Source organism: Culex pipiens, chromosome 2 (assembly GCF_016801865.2).
Source record: "Culex pipiens pallens isolate TS chromosome 2, TS_CPP_V2, whole genome shotgun sequence".
In the NCBI taxonomy this organism is placed as follows: Eukaryota; Metazoa; Arthropoda; class Insecta; order Diptera; family Culicidae; genus Culex; species Culex pipiens.
Window position 1 is genome coordinate 219,322,988 of NC_068938.1, and position 17,824 is coordinate 219,340,811.

General features: G+C 39.2%; 4 protein-coding genes across 4 annotated transcripts; 2 read left to right on the plus strand and 2 right to left on the minus strand.

The window, feature by feature from the left end:
• Positions 1–1,835: 1,835 nt before the first annotated feature.
• Positions 1,836–2,773, plus strand: LOC120425833 (trypsin-7-like). Its single transcript, XM_039590453.1, has 2 exons — positions 1,836–2,091; positions 2,150–2,773. The coding sequence occupies exons 1-2, from the start codon at positions 1,874–1,876 to the stop codon at positions 2,706–2,708; spliced, it is 777 nt and encodes a 258-aa protein (XP_039446387.1). The 5' UTR covers positions 1,836–1,873; the 3' UTR covers positions 2,709–2,773.
• Positions 2,704–4,549, minus strand: LOC120425832 (GDP-Man:Man(3)GlcNAc(2)-PP-Dol alpha-1,2-mannosyltransferase). Its single transcript, XM_039590451.2, has 3 exons — positions 4,361–4,549; positions 3,108–4,301; positions 2,704–3,041 (listed from the first exon to the last, which is right to left on the minus strand). Exons 1-3 carry the CDS (start codon positions 4,378–4,380, stop codon positions 2,801–2,803), a joined length of 1,455 nt encoding a protein of 484 aa, XP_039446385.1. The 5' UTR covers positions 4,381–4,549; the 3' UTR covers positions 2,704–2,800.
• Positions 4,550–8,225: 3,676 nt separating this feature from the next.
• On the minus strand, positions 8,226–13,571 carry LOC120425821 (cytokine receptor-like). The gene is made up of 3 exons (XM_039590434.2): positions 9,192–13,571; positions 8,981–9,131; positions 8,226–8,918 (listed from the first exon to the last, which is right to left on the minus strand). Exon 1 carries the CDS (start codon positions 13,308–13,310, stop codon positions 9,879–9,881), a length of 3,432 nt encoding a protein of 1,143 aa, XP_039446368.1. The 5' UTR covers positions 13,311–13,571; the 3' UTR covers positions 8,226–8,918; positions 8,981–9,131; positions 9,192–9,878.
• Positions 13,572–15,912: 2,341 nt separating this feature from the next.
• On the plus strand, positions 15,913–17,172 carry LOC120425824 (ragulator complex protein LAMTOR1). The gene is made up of 3 exons (XM_039590442.2): positions 15,913–16,128; positions 16,193–16,496; positions 16,557–17,172. Exons 1-3 carry the CDS (start codon positions 16,060–16,062, stop codon positions 16,721–16,723), a joined length of 540 nt encoding a protein of 179 aa, XP_039446376.1. The 5' UTR covers positions 15,913–16,059; the 3' UTR covers positions 16,724–17,172.
• Positions 17,173–17,824: the final 652 nt, after the last annotated feature.

Below are 17,824 nucleotides of genomic sequence, written 5' to 3' on the forward strand. Positions count from 1 at the left end.
TATTGAATTATCATGAATTATTGCAAATCCTGGTCAAACATGAAAATTCAGTTTTTATTTTAATTCTATGCTTAATTTTCAAAATAATTATCAGAAAATGCTTTGAACATGGAAAAAATCTCTTTTTCTGCAAAATAAACACAAAAACGCCGATTTTTATTTACCAAAACTTTCAATAATTTTCATGCCATTGAATTGGATCGAAAAACATAGGTAAAAACTTTAAGACAATATTTTTTCAACCTAAAATTTTATAATATGTGATGATCAATCTATCCATTGAAGATGATTTTTATTATTGAAAATTTCCTTTTTAACCACTGTTTTATGCTCTCTGATTTTTTGCATTGCATAATTTTAAGGGATAGATAGTGAACAAAAGCAAAAAACATGCATTAGCGTTCAGTGTAACGTAAATTGGAAACATATTACATATTTTGATGAGTCTGGAATAGGATTCATTTATTTTAATTTCCAAAACGATATTGTTGTTTCAAATTTATTCAAACAAGTTTATTGTGAGTTTTTTAAAAACATTGATTTGATTTTTTTTGTAAAATATTTGATCATACAAAACCTACCTGATGAAAATTTACAAAAAAAAAATATTATTTTTTTCACTGCATTTGAATTAAATTAAAATTCATATTGCCTCTAGACGGGCTTCGATCTAAAACATCGCCAAAAATCAATTTTTCAACCAATTTTTGATCATTAAAAGGCATTGGTAAGAGGAACTCTTAAAATTTTAGAAAATTTTAGGGTTGGAAGTTTAACTTGTGTTAGGTGATTTTACCAACGTATTTAAAAAATAACATTTTTTTAGAGGTAAAATTTGGCTGTGTTTTGCCTTCCTCACTGAGGTAAGGATATAATCCTGCTCGAAAAATGAACTGTTGAAACAGCTCGTAGACCTATATTCATGTATACCTATCGGCTCAGAATCTAATGTACTATTTGGAAGCCGGATCTCGCTTAAATGAACGTAAACTATGACCGGATCCACCATCCCACCCATCGATAGTTAGGTTATCAAAAGACCTTTCCAACGATATTAACATAAGTGATATTTATGTACATTTTTTTCCGGATCTAAAACATAGATGAAATTTGTGTCCAACCCCATCATATCACCCATTGTTGGTAATGAAAAAGGAAGGATCCAACCACATAGGTGGATTAAGTTAGTTTTTTTTACTAACATTTCCTGTATTTTTAGTAAAAAGAAGTATGCAGTAATTTTTGTAGTGTCCCAGACTATGCCTCTACGGGTTTTTTTACAATTTAAATGATGATGGTTCCATTCTATAGTAGAAAATATGAAAAACAAGCAAAAAAATTGAAAAAGTGACTGTATAAACGTGAAAAAATTGGATAGTCAAAATGTTATAATTTTATTAGATGGTAGAATAGGCCAAATACTTCAAAAAACAAGCATAAACTAATCAAGATAAATGCAAATTAAAATACTAAAAAAAAACAAGAAAAACATAAAACAAGAGAATCAAAATTTTTCGTAGAATAAAGGTTGCTTAAAAAGACCTCCTGAACAAGGGGAAAATAAAAAAAAATTGACCAGAAAAATTTGGGCATTAGAGGATTAAAGCAGTGCCAGTGATTTTTATCACCACTTGATACTTATCTACCAAACTCACGGGAGCCCCCTCTTCAAGTGCAGTTACCTCTATAATCCTTTACACGATTTTTTGCAAATATGTACTTGAATGAAATTTACTATAAATTATAAATTTGTGTTAGAATCACTTGCTAACACGTGTGCCACTCCAGGCTTGCATGGCTTATCGGTATCAATAAAAGTAGAAATCAAGAGCTCTCAAGACTTCATTTCAGTCGAGATCTTCAAATCTCTACGATGACCTCCTCACGCGCTCTGATCGCCCTGCTGCTGGTCCTGTTCTCACCCCAGGTCCTGCTGGCCTTTCGCATCGTCAACGGAACCCAGGTTGACATCCGCAACCGGCCGTACCAGGTGTCCGTGCAAACCTACCCGGGAACGGCGGACGCCGAGTTTTACGGCGGCGGATCGATCATCGGCCCGAACTGGGTCCTCACGGCGGCGCATCTCTTTCGGTGAGACAGATTACTAAGGTATTTCAAGCTTTAATTTTAATCTCGAAACCCTTTTCAGAGGATTCGTCCGGCTGTCCTGGATTGGGGTTCGCGTCGGATCTTCGTACGATTACCAGGGTGGAACGGTAATCGACGTAGCCGGAATGACAATCCACCCGCGCTACAACCGTCGCAATAAGGACTTTGACTTTGCGCTGCTCCGTTTGACCCGACCCTACACCGTTGATCCGATTGCGCGGCCCATCACGATGGTGGCCACGGGCGCGGCTGATGTGGCCGATGGGACCGTGTGCACCGTCAGCGGGTGGGGTGACACGTTGGGAACCGCAGATTGGGACCACCTGCGGCTGCTGGACGTTCCGATTGTGAACCACGACTTGTGTCGGGAAAATTACGCCAAATCGCGGTTGACCATTACGAAGAACATGCTTTGCGCCGGGTACGACGAAGGACTTCGGGACGCCTGCACGGGAGATTCCGGTGGACCACTCGTCTGCAATGGCCTGCTGGTGGGAGTCGTCTCGTGGGGAAAAGGTTGCGCCCAACCGGATTATTACGGTGTGTACGCAGATGTGGAGAAAGCCCGCGATTGGATCAAGAACAAGACCGGAATTTGATTAGTTGGTAAAATTTTAATCGTAATATTCAATTGTAATAAACATGCTACACAAACTAAACACTAGTGAGACCGTCATGAATTTCATCCTATTTAGCGAAACTCTTTCTCGTCCAAAATGGGGGAAATGGCACGCAAAAATCCGTTCTCGAACTCTTGCTCGGAGAACCGGTCAACGGAGGCGCGGGCCGCCTGGCGGATCTTGTTGTTGTACTCGCGTCCGTTGTACAGGATCGTCGCGATGCAGCGGGCGTAGTCGTACGCGTCCACGGCCAGATAGCCCGTCTGGCTGCCCTCGGAAGTTTCGATGATGTCCATCTGCGGGCCACCGGATCTGGAAGAATAAATTTATAAAAGAAATTTATTTTTGTTGTGTTATTTCTTCAACTATCTCACTCACTTGTTCGCCACCATGATCAACCCGGCCGCCATGCAGTCCACCACGCTGATTCCAAAGTGTTCGTTCCACATCGCGTGCAACCCGATCTGCGCCACCTGGTAGCACTGGATCAACTCCTGGTAGGAAACGTTCACCCGAAACTCAACCGAGTTCTCCAGCGACAAATGCTTCGCAAAGTCCTGCATGTTCTTGACCCGTTCACGATCTTCCTCGTCCCGGCAGGAACCCACAATCATCAGCCGGAGCCGGTTCCACAGGGCTTCATCGTTGTTCAGCAGCGTGCGCAGTTCGTACATGGCTTGAAGCTGGAGGGGATGGTCTTTCTCGGGGCGGAATTGACCAACCGAGAGGATGACGATCTTTTCGTGGCCACTGGCGAGGGATTGGAGTTTTTTGAGGTGGGAAACCTCGCAAGGAGGATAAACGCGATGTGTTTTGTACGGGACGTCCCACAGGGAAAGGATGTGGTTCTCGGTCCAGGTTGAGTTGACCATGATTGTGTCCGCGCAGCGTCCGACCATTCCGTAGATTTTGGAGAAGATCCGATAGTACACGATTTTGATCCACGTGGCGAACGGATTCTTCGCCACAATGCTACGATTGTTGTACGCGCTGACGTTGGCCTGAACTCGGCGCAGCATGTCGGTGCTGATTGTCGGATAGTGCGTGTAGCAGCCGATTTTGCATCCGCCGATGTAGGAAAAGATCGGATAGGTGAACGCGTAGCCCATCGTGTCGATGTAAACGTCCGGCTGGAGATTCAAGAGCGCTTCCATGGCCAGCACCATCGAGCCGATACTTTGACCGAGCAGCGTAAAGTACGGGTACCGGCTGGCCTCTACCCATTTGCGACGTTTCAAGTAGACAAAATTTATATTTTTCGTGTCCAAACTCAAATTAAAAGTGCGCTCCGCTTTGTCCAGAATCTCCTGCTTGGTGGCTTCCAAATCCCCGGAGTAAATGTACAACTTTATTCCATCGTACTTGTTCTGCAGAGCCCTTACGGCACACCAAAGAACCCGCTCGCCACCTCCACCGGCGTTGCAGTACGGATGGAACAGGGCCACATACTTGTCGTTGTCGTTGTTGCTGCGGCGTTTGTTCTTCTGGTTCCGGATCAGCAGTCGCAACAGCAGGAACACCGTCAGCAGTCCAATCAGGCAAAACGACCCGATAAAGAGCAGCACATATATCCTGAGGAAAACGAAAAAATGCACTTAATTCGCACCATATTTAGACAAATTTATACTCACAAGCTGCACAAACAAATCATCTTCGATGTTTTCACTGAACACACATTTCCAAACACTTTTTGAATTAGAAAAATGATAAATTTCACTTTTTCAAGCTGGAACTCCACGTATTTATTGATTTTCCGGGTTTGTTTACGAGCGGCTGCAGCCGGGTAGAACTTGATGCGCGACGACGACGGAACAGGAGACGTGGACGACGATGATTTTATATTTTGTTTACCCGCGTTTGACAGTTTGCAGCTACAACTTTGTTGTGAAAGAAGAAGGTGTGCCCCTGGGGATGGCCAGTCACTTAGATTTTCACTATGATTCCCGAGGCGCAACAAAAGTTCCATGTTTTAACAAATCAATCCAAGATGACGAGTTTAAAAAACAAAGTTTTTTTTTTTTGCTTTTTGTGAGTTTTTTAATATCCCTGACTTAAAGCGGATTCAAAAACACACAAAAGGCAAACAAAATACACTCAAACCCCGATGGTTTGACACCAACTGTTGTCAAACGAACGGGGTCACTTTTTAGTTTGACATCCCCTTTACACGGAGTTCACACACACTACCAAACGTTTGTTTAGATAGTGTGCGTGAGCGCCGTGTAAAAAGTGACAGTTCGTCACTTTTTAGTTTGACATTGACCAACTAACGGGGTACAAACTAAAAAAGTGTCAAACGAAAAAGTGGCCAACCACCGCGGGGTTGAGTGTATAGTTTTGTTAATTGGGTACTAAAGCCCTGTGTCAATTTTTATGTACAACGGTAAAAAACACGATTAAAAACCATTTCCGATCTTTTTTTTTTCATTTCAACTCAAAAAAAAATTGACAAGACAACATTTTTTCGATGGATCAACTATGGTCCCCTTGGAACGAGCTGTCAAGTAGGAGCTTTTCTGTCAAGAAGGACCGCGAGGTTAATTTTTCAAAATTGATTTAAAAATCCATTTTAAACCTCGTTTTAAACTCTTTGTGGTCGTACAAAGGGTCATTGTACTCAGAAAAATAAGCTTTATCGCTGTAAACAAAAATATCAGCAATCTAAGCTTCATTTTAGGACCCAATTTGACCTTTGAGCAATTCCAGCTCAAATCAGAAATTTTTCTGGTACTTTTGTACCCGACCCTCTCCGATTTCAATGAAACTTTGTAGACATGTTATCCTACACTCAAAGTCAGAAGCACAGACAAACAGACGTGAATCATCATTGATTTTATCAAAAAATCCATCGTTTACCAAAGAAAGTTCGAAATTGGGCTGCACACTAGCGCTATCTGCAGTCCTGTTGCGAAAACATCATCATTTCGATAAACTAAATTAAGCGTGTACCCATTTTTCCCTCTAAGCGTGTACGAATGAAAACTGACAGGTGTTTGTTTATGTTTGCTATCGATTTTGTTTTCTCATTCTATGCCCAGAAAATTCGCAAAAGATGGGCTGGAAAGTTGAATAATCTTGCTAAACTCCCATCATAATAACATTCCACCTAGTATTCCGCAGCATGTTCTGCCCCGTGACCTGCAGTTTTGTTTAGGAAATAAGATGAGAACCGGTGTGATGGGCAAGTCGCGTAAGATTGAATAAAACTGATCGCAGGTTGCGTGATTGTTATCTTCCAAGCTAATCCAACTGGCTGTGCCGGGTGTGGGCATGTAAAAGGGTTGGAGGTTCCGATTTAGTTTTAGCGGAGTGGCAATATCATTAGTTCATGTTACAGTGAAAAAAAATAGCCACGGTGCCAAGGCGAATGGGTTGCTTCAGATTCAAGGTCTTCAAGGGGAACAACCTAGGAAATAGCATTTATACTGGCGGATTTCACCAAATTATGAGCATGTTTAACTGATGTCGGTCGGACGAAAAAACCAATGCAGCTGCTAGAGGTGAAGGGGAGTGGAAGTCCACCAATTAAATTGTGTTAAACTGATTTATTCTTTTACATATCCTGTTTTCAAAATGTTCAGTTAATCTACTCTGGACTGCCTTGAACTCCAGTGTCGTGTCTTTGTCTCCTCCTCCAAGTCTCTTTACCAAACAACAGATCGTTGGTCAAGATGTCATCGACCGAAAGTCACACTTCTACCATATCGAATTATTTCAAGAAAATCTACCGCAGTTAACCAAATCAAATTAACAATGCAACATTGGATTTTCTCCCCACGTGTTGGCTATAAAGAAAACATTGCACACACACACGGTGATGCACTGAAACGTCAAAGGGCCCAGGGATACGGTGGCGCCACCGACGACGTTCGTGTCTTGTTGCGGTACTACGGCATCCATTTTTTGACTGATTTGAATTTGAAATGACGGTTTTAGTTGGCGATGGTTTGAAAAAGAGTTGCACGTCTGTTTGTCTGTGTCAGAAGTATCCCTCAAAAGGGTACTTTAAATCCTCAAAAAGGATACTTTCTATCATTTTTTAAAGTTCACCCGGCGTCACCCTTTTAAAAGGGTATGTCAAATTCAGTACATTTTCGATACCCTTTTAAAGGGTGACGACGGGTGAACTTGAAAAAAGGATACTTTTTACTTTGAGTGTAACCCTATATAAGCCATTTTTGTGTATATGGAGCCAATAGTACTCGAAAATAACATTTGAGAAGGGCGTAAGGTATTTAAATATTTTTGTATTTTGCAATTTGAAAAATACTGTATCTCTAAGCCGTTGCATCACATCAAAAAGTGGTCAAGGACAAACTTGTAGGAAATTGGACGGGCTTTCTAAAAAAAATACACTGAAACAAAAATACAGGCCAGGAAATTTTTCAATTTTTAAGTTTAAAAGTTAAATTTGATGGTGATGTCACGGTTTTTTTTTTCGCTCAAATTTTTGAGGAAATAGCCTTAAATGTTACAAAAAGACTCATGAAAAATGCAGGATGGTATGTCTCTCCTAAAAAAATACAAAAATCATTTACTAAAACTGTTTTTTTCGAAAAGTGGTCTAAACGTCAAAATTTTTTAGAATAGATAGTGGGAATCGATTCCCCAGACAATTTTACAGAAAAGTCTCCATATTGACCATTGCCCTAAATCCAATCCTTGGGAAGATACAGCGGTTTTAAAAATAAAAATGTCGAAGAAATAGGTTTTTGATGGATTTTGGCAATTTCTCGTAAATATTTTTACCTTAATTTTTACCGGAAAGCTCGTCCAATTTCCCAGATAATTTTGTTATACGTAAATAATACGATTTAAAAATCTTTACTTCGATTGCGATTTTTTTTAAATATCAAATAATCAACACACATTGTTTTAATTGATTGATTTAAATGGTTAAAATAAAATAAAACTTTCCATCCCATGCCAACTCAAAAATAGGTTAGCTTCTAACCATCGTTGGGTAGCCCCGTTGTGTGCAGTGCGCACTTTTTCCAAGAACTGTGTGATGGATGTATTATTTATAAACGCGGAAAAATGAGCACTGTTGGCAACACCAGCGTGCCGCCCAACAACAAAATTTCATTGACCGGGCCCAGCCAAGTTGAGATATTTATGTATCGAATGATGATAAAACATGCATTAAGCGAGCGAGGAAAACAAAGCGTTTCTCATTTCCCAAGAAACGCACTCATTACTGCCGTGCGACTCGCAGTTAGAAAGCTATTTTTATCGAAATTCTCACTCGAATTGAAAGTTTATCAACATGCACGGGGAGTTAGAAATGTTTTCTTAAATATTTGCTTTTAGTCAACTTCGGCATAAAACTTTTGTTTTTGTTCTCATTTGTCGGTCAGCAACGCCGCGACTGTTTGTAAATATGCGTCCACAAGTGTGCTGTTTTATATCCAGCGAGCGTGCTAACGGTTCGAAAGCAAAATTGTGAATGAAAGTCGCCAAATAATTCAAGAAAAATATGAAACAAAAAATCGTTACTTAGTATCAGCATAGAAAAACATTCCTTTATTTACAATCACATTTATTCTTTTGCACCTATTAATTTTGCACGGATACATCTCATTATATCTAACAAAAAACATGTGAATAACTGCTTAAATATCATCTATAATTTTTAAAAAGGTGATACAAAATACATGTATAGCTCAATATAATATGGAAAAAAAATGTCCAGGTCACACCAAGGTTTGAAGAATCAACTAGGTCAAACCGTGATTGCGACTGGAACAGTAACGTTCTTGTCTTGCTATTACAATCACTCTTGTACTGGAAACTTCGCGTCAAGTGGCGAGAAATTCATTGTAACTATAGGACGGAGAATACATTCAGCAAAAATTGACGGTGATTTAATTGATTGTTTAGGAATTTTAAAATAAATATATTTTTCTGCATTACTTCTATGACGAGATGTGGAATAGGAAATTAAAAGCACTCAATTCTATTGCAGCAGTAGTATAGTTGGATGTGTGTTAATACAATGGGGTCATTGTTCTAAGGCTGTAAACTTTCGATCTTTTTCCAATGTTTGAAACTCTGGTACATAGTGGATCGTCTTTTCCTATAGTTGTTTGCAATATGATCTTCTACAGTTATAAACTTTAGCTGTGCTTTTCAGGTCATTCAGTCGTTGTTTCAGCTCCTTTTTTTGAGACGTTCAGTATTGTTGGTCGGCTGTAAAAAACAAAATAAATAAGATAAACTAACATCATTGATGATTGGACACACTAATATACCTTTTAAATAGTTTGAATCTTGCATCACCATAAAAAAATCAGCATACAAATGTACGTCAAAGTACTATGTTAAATGAACTGCATCAAATTTCAGTTTGTTTCTTCTCTTCTAAAAAAAGTATCAATGTGTCTTGATTTAACAATAATTCATCTGAAAAAATAATAATATTAGATCAAAATACACGTGTTTAGTGAAAATATCCCGACTTACCCCTTTAAATGGGTTCCAATACGCGAGCCGTTTGCAATTTATGAGCATACAAACTATGGCTTTGCAGTCTTAAATCGCGTTGACATTATTTCGACAGCTTATTTTTGTTGAGCCTGTTGTTCTCGATATCAGGCGACCTCATTCCATTCTGTTTCTTCGATGTACCATTGTTCATTCTTAGGGATCTTACGTCGTCTATTTTGTGATTATGATTAGGTGCCAAGGGTTCTAGGAAACGTTGATACTCCAGTCTAGCTGCACAGTTCCGTTGATACTATTCCCAGAATAGTCACAGCGATCATTTAAAACTAACAATCGACAATCATGTTTAAGTACTATTAAAACTATTCAAGCTCAGTTTCGAAAGGATTTCACTTTTATCATTCTCGGGTTTCTTATACTTCTTAGCGAAAAAAATATTGTTTTGATCTAAGATTTACAATAATTGCGCATCTTGCAGCTCATTAGACTTCTGTGGGTATATTTGTCATATTGACCATCTTTCAACAAATTGTTCTAAGAGCCAGCGGTTATTCTTTAATTAATTTTAATTTGTTTCTTCTGCTCTCATAATGTGATCCAACAATTCAGACAGTTAATAAACGTTTACACTGGAATCTTATGTTCGATGTTAAGAGCAATACAACAATATTGAATATACTGAGAGGAACACTAAGACTTTTTTTACTACATTCTATGGCCAAAGTCCGAGAGTTGTTTGTGTGTAACGTAACCAGATATTCCTCTCTCATCAGTTGAAGTTACGATCGGTGTTTTAGCTAAACCTGCATTTCCAGTGAACATGTGCGGTTGGATATAATTTGAAGCTGGAGGTTTTGCTATTGGTGCTTGTACGTATCCATTCGCAGACGGTTTTGCAACAGGTGCCTGAACATATCCCGAAGGAGAGAAACTCATCATGCTCTCAACTTTCATGCTCGATGCCTTGGGTATAATCGTTTGTTCCGGAACACACTCTGTGTTGTCCATAGGCAAACTGTACTGTGATTTAAAATCGTCAGACAATGAAAGTAAATCAGCTTCGTTTGCTCCAATCACACCGTTATCAAGATGATCTTCTGCTGAGCTCAAACTGGCTGTATCATCTAACATGTTAATATTTTTCTCACCATGCCTGTTACTGCTGGTGAACGGAACATGAGAATCATCTTGAATTTTTCCAGCAAATTCGCTATAATTATCATGGCCATAATACGATCCGTTTTCTTTGAAAGCATCACCTTTCTCAGATATGACAATGTCATTCAATGCATCTGGTAATACAACTTTGATATTTTTTATCTGCTTCATTTTCTTATAACTCAAATAGGTACAAATGATTAGACTGATAATCCCAGAGCAAGCAATTATGGTTAGGAACACGATCGCCTTGGTATTTTCTGATCCATAATTATTGCACCAATGAGCTAGTGGCTTCGACCACTCACCATACAGCAACGTTGCGAATTTGTCTATTTTAGTCCAATCAATGTTGGCAATTTCATCGTCATCCAGTTCACATTCGATGTCATCGGAAGCCGTATTGTAAGAATTTAGGATCTGTACAATTTGATCGGAATAGTACGAATACTTTTTGTCGCACGATAATTTATTCCAAACTGTGTAATTTGGAGCATGTGGACTCAGAATGACGTTAACGGCTCGTACTGAGAATTCGTACTTATCAACTCGATTTGAATCGGCTCCAGCAAGCTGACAAATAGATCGCTTCAGTTGACAACTTGTTCCTTGAATACGTGTAATGGCCGCGGCATCATCACTGTTGGTGTTGGTTTTTACCTTTAGCTCGTAATATTCCAAACAACCAGCTCTTCGTTCCGGAGGTTGCCACACAATAGACAATTTGGAATCGCTCGAAACTTCCGATCCTGGCTGCTGAATCTCTCCGGGCGTTCCAATCTCGGTCTGGATGTCCACGGAATTTGATGCATTTGATTGCCCAATGGTAAACGCCAAAACGATTATTTTATAATTCATGAACGGCTCCAAACCACGCAAAATGTAGGTTTGATCACTTGTGTAGTTCTCGGTGTACACTTTTATTTTCGACTTGTTGTACCAAACCTCATAGTTCATCTTGCCACCGTTGATATGAAGCGGTGGTTTCCAATGAAGAGCAACTGAATCATTTCGCACTTCCGAAAACACTAGATCACGTGGCTCTGATGGTGCTGCTTCCAGTGTTGTGTTGAAAAGTGGATCACTTCTTGGGCCGATTCTTGATTTGGAAAACATTGCAATTTGTATTTTGTACGTAACGTATGGTTTTAATCCTTCGATGCGATAAGATGTCTGACCGGTTATGTTGTGAGTTGTTTCGTTTCCCTTGCAAGTTTGCTCTCTGGGTAAATTATTAATCGGGCAGTATATAATACTGTATCCTTCAACGATAGCACTATCACCACACTCTAGCTTCCACTCGAGATCAATGTACGTTGACTGCATAGCTGGTATCCAAATGGTTTTCAGTTTGCCGATATCGTTCTTCTGTGTTGCCGTACACGATGCCCACACCATACCGGACGAAAGTTCTTCAACATTTGCCGCGACAGCAAAATTTAGTGTTGAGCTCACATTGTTTAGTTCATAATTTTGTTTGTCGCCGTCAACATAGTCAAAGTTAATTGATCCATTGCAATCGTTCGGAGAGTTGCTACTGGAGTTGCACCAAAATACTGTGTATGAAGTTATTCTTGCGTTATGCTTTGGTGCTGCTTTCCACGATAGCGTATATTTCCCAGAGTCTGCCAACAATTTGATGATTTCCGGTTTAGCAATACGATATTCTTTGCTTGGTATAAACAATTTGCTGGATTTGAGTGAATCGCCCTCACTGTTGGAACTTAGAATGATGAATGTATAGTTGCCATCAGTCATATTTTTGTACTGGATCATAGTACTTCCATTCCGGCCAACAACTGGTGCTGGACTCGTAGACAATTCGTTTCTCTTGATATCTGGCTTGTATTGGAATCCTGTTGCCGAATTGTGCTTGCTTTTTGGAATTTCCTTCCAGTACACAAACACATCATTGTACGCGTTGATTTCGAATCCTCCAATTGCCACTTCCGGTGGATTATCGGGACGTCTCGGCAATGTGTTGAACAAACAACTTGAGTAGTTTGACCACATTTCCTCGGTATCCTCTGATGTCGCCGTTTTCATACGAATTCTCACATCATACCTTGTGTCTGCATATTCTAGTGAATCGATTGGCAGAGAATAGTTTGTTAGCTTCCGAGAAACCCTGCTCACATCCACTGGTTTCCAGTTTTTGTTATCGAAACTCGATACGATTTTGATTTGAAACACAAAATCTCTTTTAAATGTTTGCAGTTTGTACGATATGGACCAATGCAGGAACGCACTTCTGGATGTTATGTTAGAAGCCATACATTCGGACGGGGCCTCCGGGATCACGTTATCATAATGGTTGATCACGAACCTCTCCGTGCTATTTCCGAGGACGTTTATGGCTTCCAGTTCGAAATTGTATATTTCCTGCGACTGCCGATAGGAATTGTCCATGTCTCTGGAGCATTCCCATTTGTGGTTGTACTTATTTTCCAGTGGACACTGAAAATCTCCGGGAGAATTTTCGAACCCGAATTTCAACCGATAACTCGTGGCAATTGGGTTGTAAGCCTGCTCAAATGAGCAATTCATTCTTTGCCAGTTATGTGAATGACATTTGAAATTCAACACTTTCTGGGGTTTGTAGCCAACGTTGATGCTTTTCATTCCAATACCAGTAGACTCGTTCATTTTACAAACAAATTTATAAGATCCAGCGGTGGCATTTGGTACATGCAGTTCAATACTGGTATCATTGACGATTTTTATCGACTCCGAGAGCACTGGCTCGTCGTTGGTATAGAACCACAAATCAGTGCTGGAGTAATCTCTCGTCAACAGGTTCCCTCGGTTCATTGTGCAGGTGATGACGAATGGGCGATGCGCCAGCACGTTCATGTTGCCCGTCGGTGAAATCCATCCTATTTCGGTGCCCCACACGGGAACCAAACAGAACAGCAGCAGAGTTGATATAAGCGATGCACGATACACTTGCATTGTTGACTGTACAACAAAATCTGGCATCACTTGAAAACGCTCGTCATTTCTTAGAAGTCCCCTCCTCACATTCAGCCTATGAGAAATTTCACGCGACGAAAACGCGATTTTCGCGACGAATCTGGACTCGAATTCTACTCTCGGCGGTTAATACTACACTTGCGAACAATTATTCACTATTTTCAGGTAGAATTAAGCGATAAATTTGACTAAACTGGCGACCGATACTACAGCGAGAGAAAAACTTCTTCTCCGTGGTTAGTAGGTAGGTTTCTACGAAATAAACTGACACGGTTAAATGAAACTGAGCAGTTGCGCGATGCAAGCCACCATCGGTGCACACCGTTAAAGGGAACCACTTATATCGCGATTGAATTTTACCTTTTTTGGTAATATGTAGGTTTTCTTATGATTCTCAAAAAAATAATTACATGACCTTTTATGCTGTTGGCTCAAGAAAAAAAAACAAGTTAATAAATTTCAATACAGCCGATGCAAATATTTTTCAAAGTTTTTGTCCCTTAACTCTGGTAGAGGGGGGGGGGAGCAAAAAAATAAAAAAACATAATTATTGAAATAACAAGCCAAAGTGTCAACATTTGCATGGACGAAATGTTTTAACATGCATTTTACGTTGGTTCAGTTGATTTGCAATCATTTGTTTTCAAAAAAAAAAAAGAAATGACGAAAACAAATATTTTAGCGAAAAAAACTTGTTGCGATAATAAAAATTGAAAACATTCAAAAATTCAAAAGATCTTTAAATCAACTCAAACATGCTAAAAAATTATTCTAAACTGCCTTTTAAATTGATTTGAGCTGATTGCACTTGAATTTTCATTAAAGTTTTGGAGTTTTTTGAAAAAAAATGTTTTTTTTGCCCCCTGATTTTTCAGGAAATAAATATTAACGAGAAAAAATATGAGAGGAAACAAATATTTTTGCGATACTTAGGAATTTCACAAAAAAAATGTCAAAATATTTGTAATCGAGTCCAAACAAGCTAAATATGATGAATAATGCAGAAAAGACATCATTTTACGATTGATCAACTATAGTCCCCTTGGAACCAGTTATCAAGTAGGATGTTTTCTGTCAAATGCCGAGAAGTTTCTTTTTTTAATTTAATTAAACACCCATTTTTAATTTATTTAAACATCCATTTTAAATTCTTTGCGGTCGTACCGTGGGTCGTACAAAAGGTCATTGTACTCAGCATTATGGTTGTGAATATATAATAATATAATAGTATCTCCTAAAGGCTCCAAAGGCCATATGCAATCATATTTTGTAAATACAACGGTAAAAAAACTGTTTATAAACCATTTCTGATCACTTTTGATCATTTTAACGCAAAAAAATAAATAAATAACACGACATTTTTTTTCGCCGGATCAACTCTGGTCTCCTTGGAACGAGCTGTCAAATAGGACCTTTTCTGGGCCACGAAGTTGCTAATTTAATTGATCCAAAAATCCATATTAAATTCATTGCTGCCGTTCAAAACGTCATTCTACTCTGGAAAATAAACTTTATTGTTGTGAACAAAATCATCAGTAATTTAAGCTCAACTTTAGGACCCAATTCTTTTTAAATATTTATTATATATACCAAATATAATGGTCACAATAAGGCTTTCTAGGCCCAGTGAAAAATATATAATTTAATTCAAAAATGACGAACTCCTCGTCACAGTGTCCTGATGCAAACAATGATCGAGCTGTAGCTGTCAAGGCTGTATATCATAGGTACTCGCGATCTCGCTTTGCATTAGTGTGAGTGCATGGCTCCGTGCCACTAAAACCAAAACAATAACAAACGAACAATGGACCGTGCCAGGAAAACCAAAACATAAACAATGTCAGTGTCAGTGGAGTGAGAGAGTCAGAGATAACGATTTTGACAACCGCACTACTACACACTCAATCGCGAGTACCTTAGGTAGAAAGCCATGTGTAGCTGTCACAGCCCTGCGAAGTATGTTGGCTGACATATCGGGCAGCCAGTCAAAAAAAACCAGCTAGAAGTCGCCTGACAAAAAACTTTTGCTAGAAAGAGATAGGAAACCTGATGCAAACAAACGTCCAGCTGTCATGTAAACATACTTTGAATGTGTTGGTAAATTTGTGACTAGAAAGCCTTATAACGTTTTAAGTAAATCCCAGTTACAAATACGCTCCTTTTTGTTCTTTTTTTTTTATTTTTGACCCAATATTTTTCAGAAAATATTAGTTCAAAAGTAATTTTAACTAATTTAACAAAAATCTTCAACTAGGCGAATCACGAAAAAATGGTTTTCCTTTGCCTTGTACATATCTGGAGCTTTTTTTTTAAAAAAAAAAAAAAGTCCAATAAACCAAATTTTCAGTGTTTCCTTTTTGGGTGTTTTTTAATACCCCTGACTCAAGGCGGTTACAAAAACACCCAAAAATTTGGTTTGTTGGACCTTTTAAAAAAAACTCCAGTTATCGAGTTTTTTATTCAATTTCCACCAAGACTGGCAACTTTGCATCCCTGGTTCCGTATGCCAGTTGTAGCATACAAAGCGGTTCATGTCCGTACTAAATTCAGGCAGTTGTCGCAAAAGTCGAGCAGTTTGTTTTGATTTTGCGAAGTAAACGTCAAACCCGCTTGTTATCGCCAATCATCTGATAGTTCTAAACAATAAAAAGTGGAATTCTTTCGGTTTTTACGTGAAATACTCTCAATTTAGTTGCGGTGGGTGGTGAACAATTTAGCTCCTTTCAAAGCGATCAGCACCCCGGATTATCTCAGAATGGATTGCTTCCGTGCGCTGGTCAACTACGCTTCCAGCTGCTTCAATTGCCAGGAGGATTCCGCCCAGGTAAGATCCGGATAACACTGACGAAGGAGGTGGCCAAAAATCGAACTTTGCTCCGTTTCCGCAGGGCAACGAACCAAACGAACGAACCCACTTGCTGGACAACCCGGTCAGCAACAGTCCGGCCGTGCTGCGGGCCAACAATGAGGACCGCGAGGGGGTGGACTATCCGAACTCGGTGCCGAAAAAGGACGACGTGTCCGCGCTGAACAAAATCATCCAGGACACGGCGGCGAACGTGATCGACGTGGCCGCGATGGACATTCACCACATCGAGCCGCACGAGTACAGCGACCGGGTTCGGTTTTACTCACAACGGCTGGCCCAGCAGTGGAACACGGTTCCACACCCGAACAGTGTCAGCCATGTCGGTTAGTGTTGTTTTCGAGGTTTTGTTGTAAGTGAAATGCATTTAATTGGTCCTTTTCCAGGTCTCCTGAAGGACATCCCGAATCCAGAGTCGATACTGACCTCGGTACCGATTTCCCACGAAGATTTAGGAATGATTCGCTCGATGGTGCAGAAAGCGAACGTGGCCGTGGCCGAGATCAAGGTGAAGCACACCGAAAACCTGGTGGTGCCCTTTAGGATTCCATAATACAGCGCCGTGCGGCGTCACCTGTAATCTACTGCGAATGGTAAAGAAAAACAACAATCGTTAAATCGTGATCGCCGCCGCTCGGGATTGTCTTCTAAAGTGTTTATATCCTTTTGAAACATATTTTATTTCTGTTTGTGTTTTTCCCCCTTCCCAAAAGAGTCTAGAAGGAATTCTTACTCTTTTAGCGATTTAGTAGATCGATTCGTAAAGGATAGTGCGTAGCAAAGAAAGAATCGAGTGCAGCAAAATAAACAGGCAAAGTCTCTGTATTGTTTATATAACCAAAACAGTTATAGTTTCTATTAAAGTAGTTTCCAACGGTCAGCCACTCTTGAAACATTGTATAATAATGATAAATTGCATACACAAAACACACTCTTGCAAATTACGAGAATGCAAAATATATATAAACACGTGGTATAAGCTTTCTATAAAAATAAATCAAATGGAAAGTGAGTTTTAAATTTACCGAAAGAAAGTGCTCCAGTAACGGAACGTCAAGTGACCGATAAGGGACGGTTAATTAATGACCACGACGAGGGAGAACGCGGGAGAAAGCGTCATGCAAATTGAATTCTGTCGCGTTAATGAAGTTAGCTGGGTGCCTGGGTGGAAAAACGTCTGGAATATGTGATTTTTTTTGTCAAAAAGTCGGGAATTCTAAGCATTCTTGTTTGATTTTTTTTTACCATTGAATAATTTTGTAATGTTTTGTACAATTTTCAAAGTAAATTCACTCAATTCTGCTTCAGTAACTTACTTTTTATTCATGGTTTTCACTATTTCAATATATTTGCGTTTGGAAAAGCTGTTTAAGACATAAAAAGTCTTAATAGATATTGGATGCCTTTTAAACTGATTTTCATATTATTTTGTATGAATAAAATTATCTCTATTAATCTTTGTTTATCAAACAAGACGTAAAGTTAATGAAAAACTAATATAAAAATAGAGCCAAATGGCCAGATAGAGTTATGATTCTGTTTCATTTTGTCACATAGATAGAATATTTCAAAACCGATTCCAACTTGAGTTTGGCAATGTTTTTTTTTTTTATTTTTTGGTAAATATTTCGAATTGTTTAGGCCGATGCAAATA

What these genes read in the sequence shown, in the direction of transcription:
- LOC120425833 (XM_039590453.1), top strand. Translation starts at nt 1,874, where the DNA reads ATGACCTCCTCACGCGCTCTGATCGCCCTGCTGCTGGTCCTGTTCTCA. An exon ending in ACGGCGGCGCATCTCTTTCG is followed by an intron (nt 2,092 to 2,149) that starts GTGAGACAGATT and finishes AACCCTTTTCAG; the next exon opens with AGGATTCGTCCGGCTGTCCT.
- LOC120425832 (XM_039590451.2), bottom strand. Translation starts at nt 4,380, where the DNA reads ATGATTTGTTTGTGCAGCTT. An exon ending in ATGATTTGTTTGTGCAGCTT is followed by an intron (nt 4,302 to 4,360) that starts GTGAGTATAAAT and finishes CGTTTTCCTCAG; the next exon opens with GATATATGTGCTGCTCTTTA. An exon ending in TTGATCATGGTGGCGAACAA is followed by an intron (nt 3,042 to 3,107) that starts GTGAGTGAGATA and finishes TTATTCTTCCAG; the next exon opens with ATCCGGTGGCCCGCAGATGG.
- LOC120425821 (XM_039590434.2), bottom strand. Translation starts at nt 13,310, where the DNA reads ATGCCAGATTTTGTTGTACAGTCAACAATGCAAGTGTATCGTGCATCG.
- LOC120425824 (XM_039590442.2), top strand. Translation starts at nt 16,060, where the DNA reads ATGGATTGCTTCCGTGCGCTGGTCAACTACGCTTCCAGCTGCTTCAAT. An exon ending in GCCAGGAGGATTCCGCCCAG is followed by an intron (nt 16,129 to 16,192) that starts GTAAGATCCGGA and finishes CCGTTTCCGCAG; the next exon opens with GGCAACGAACCAAACGAACG. An exon ending in GAACAGTGTCAGCCATGTCG is followed by an intron (nt 16,497 to 16,556) that starts GTTAGTGTTGTT and finishes GTCCTTTTCCAG; the next exon opens with GTCTCCTGAAGGACATCCCG.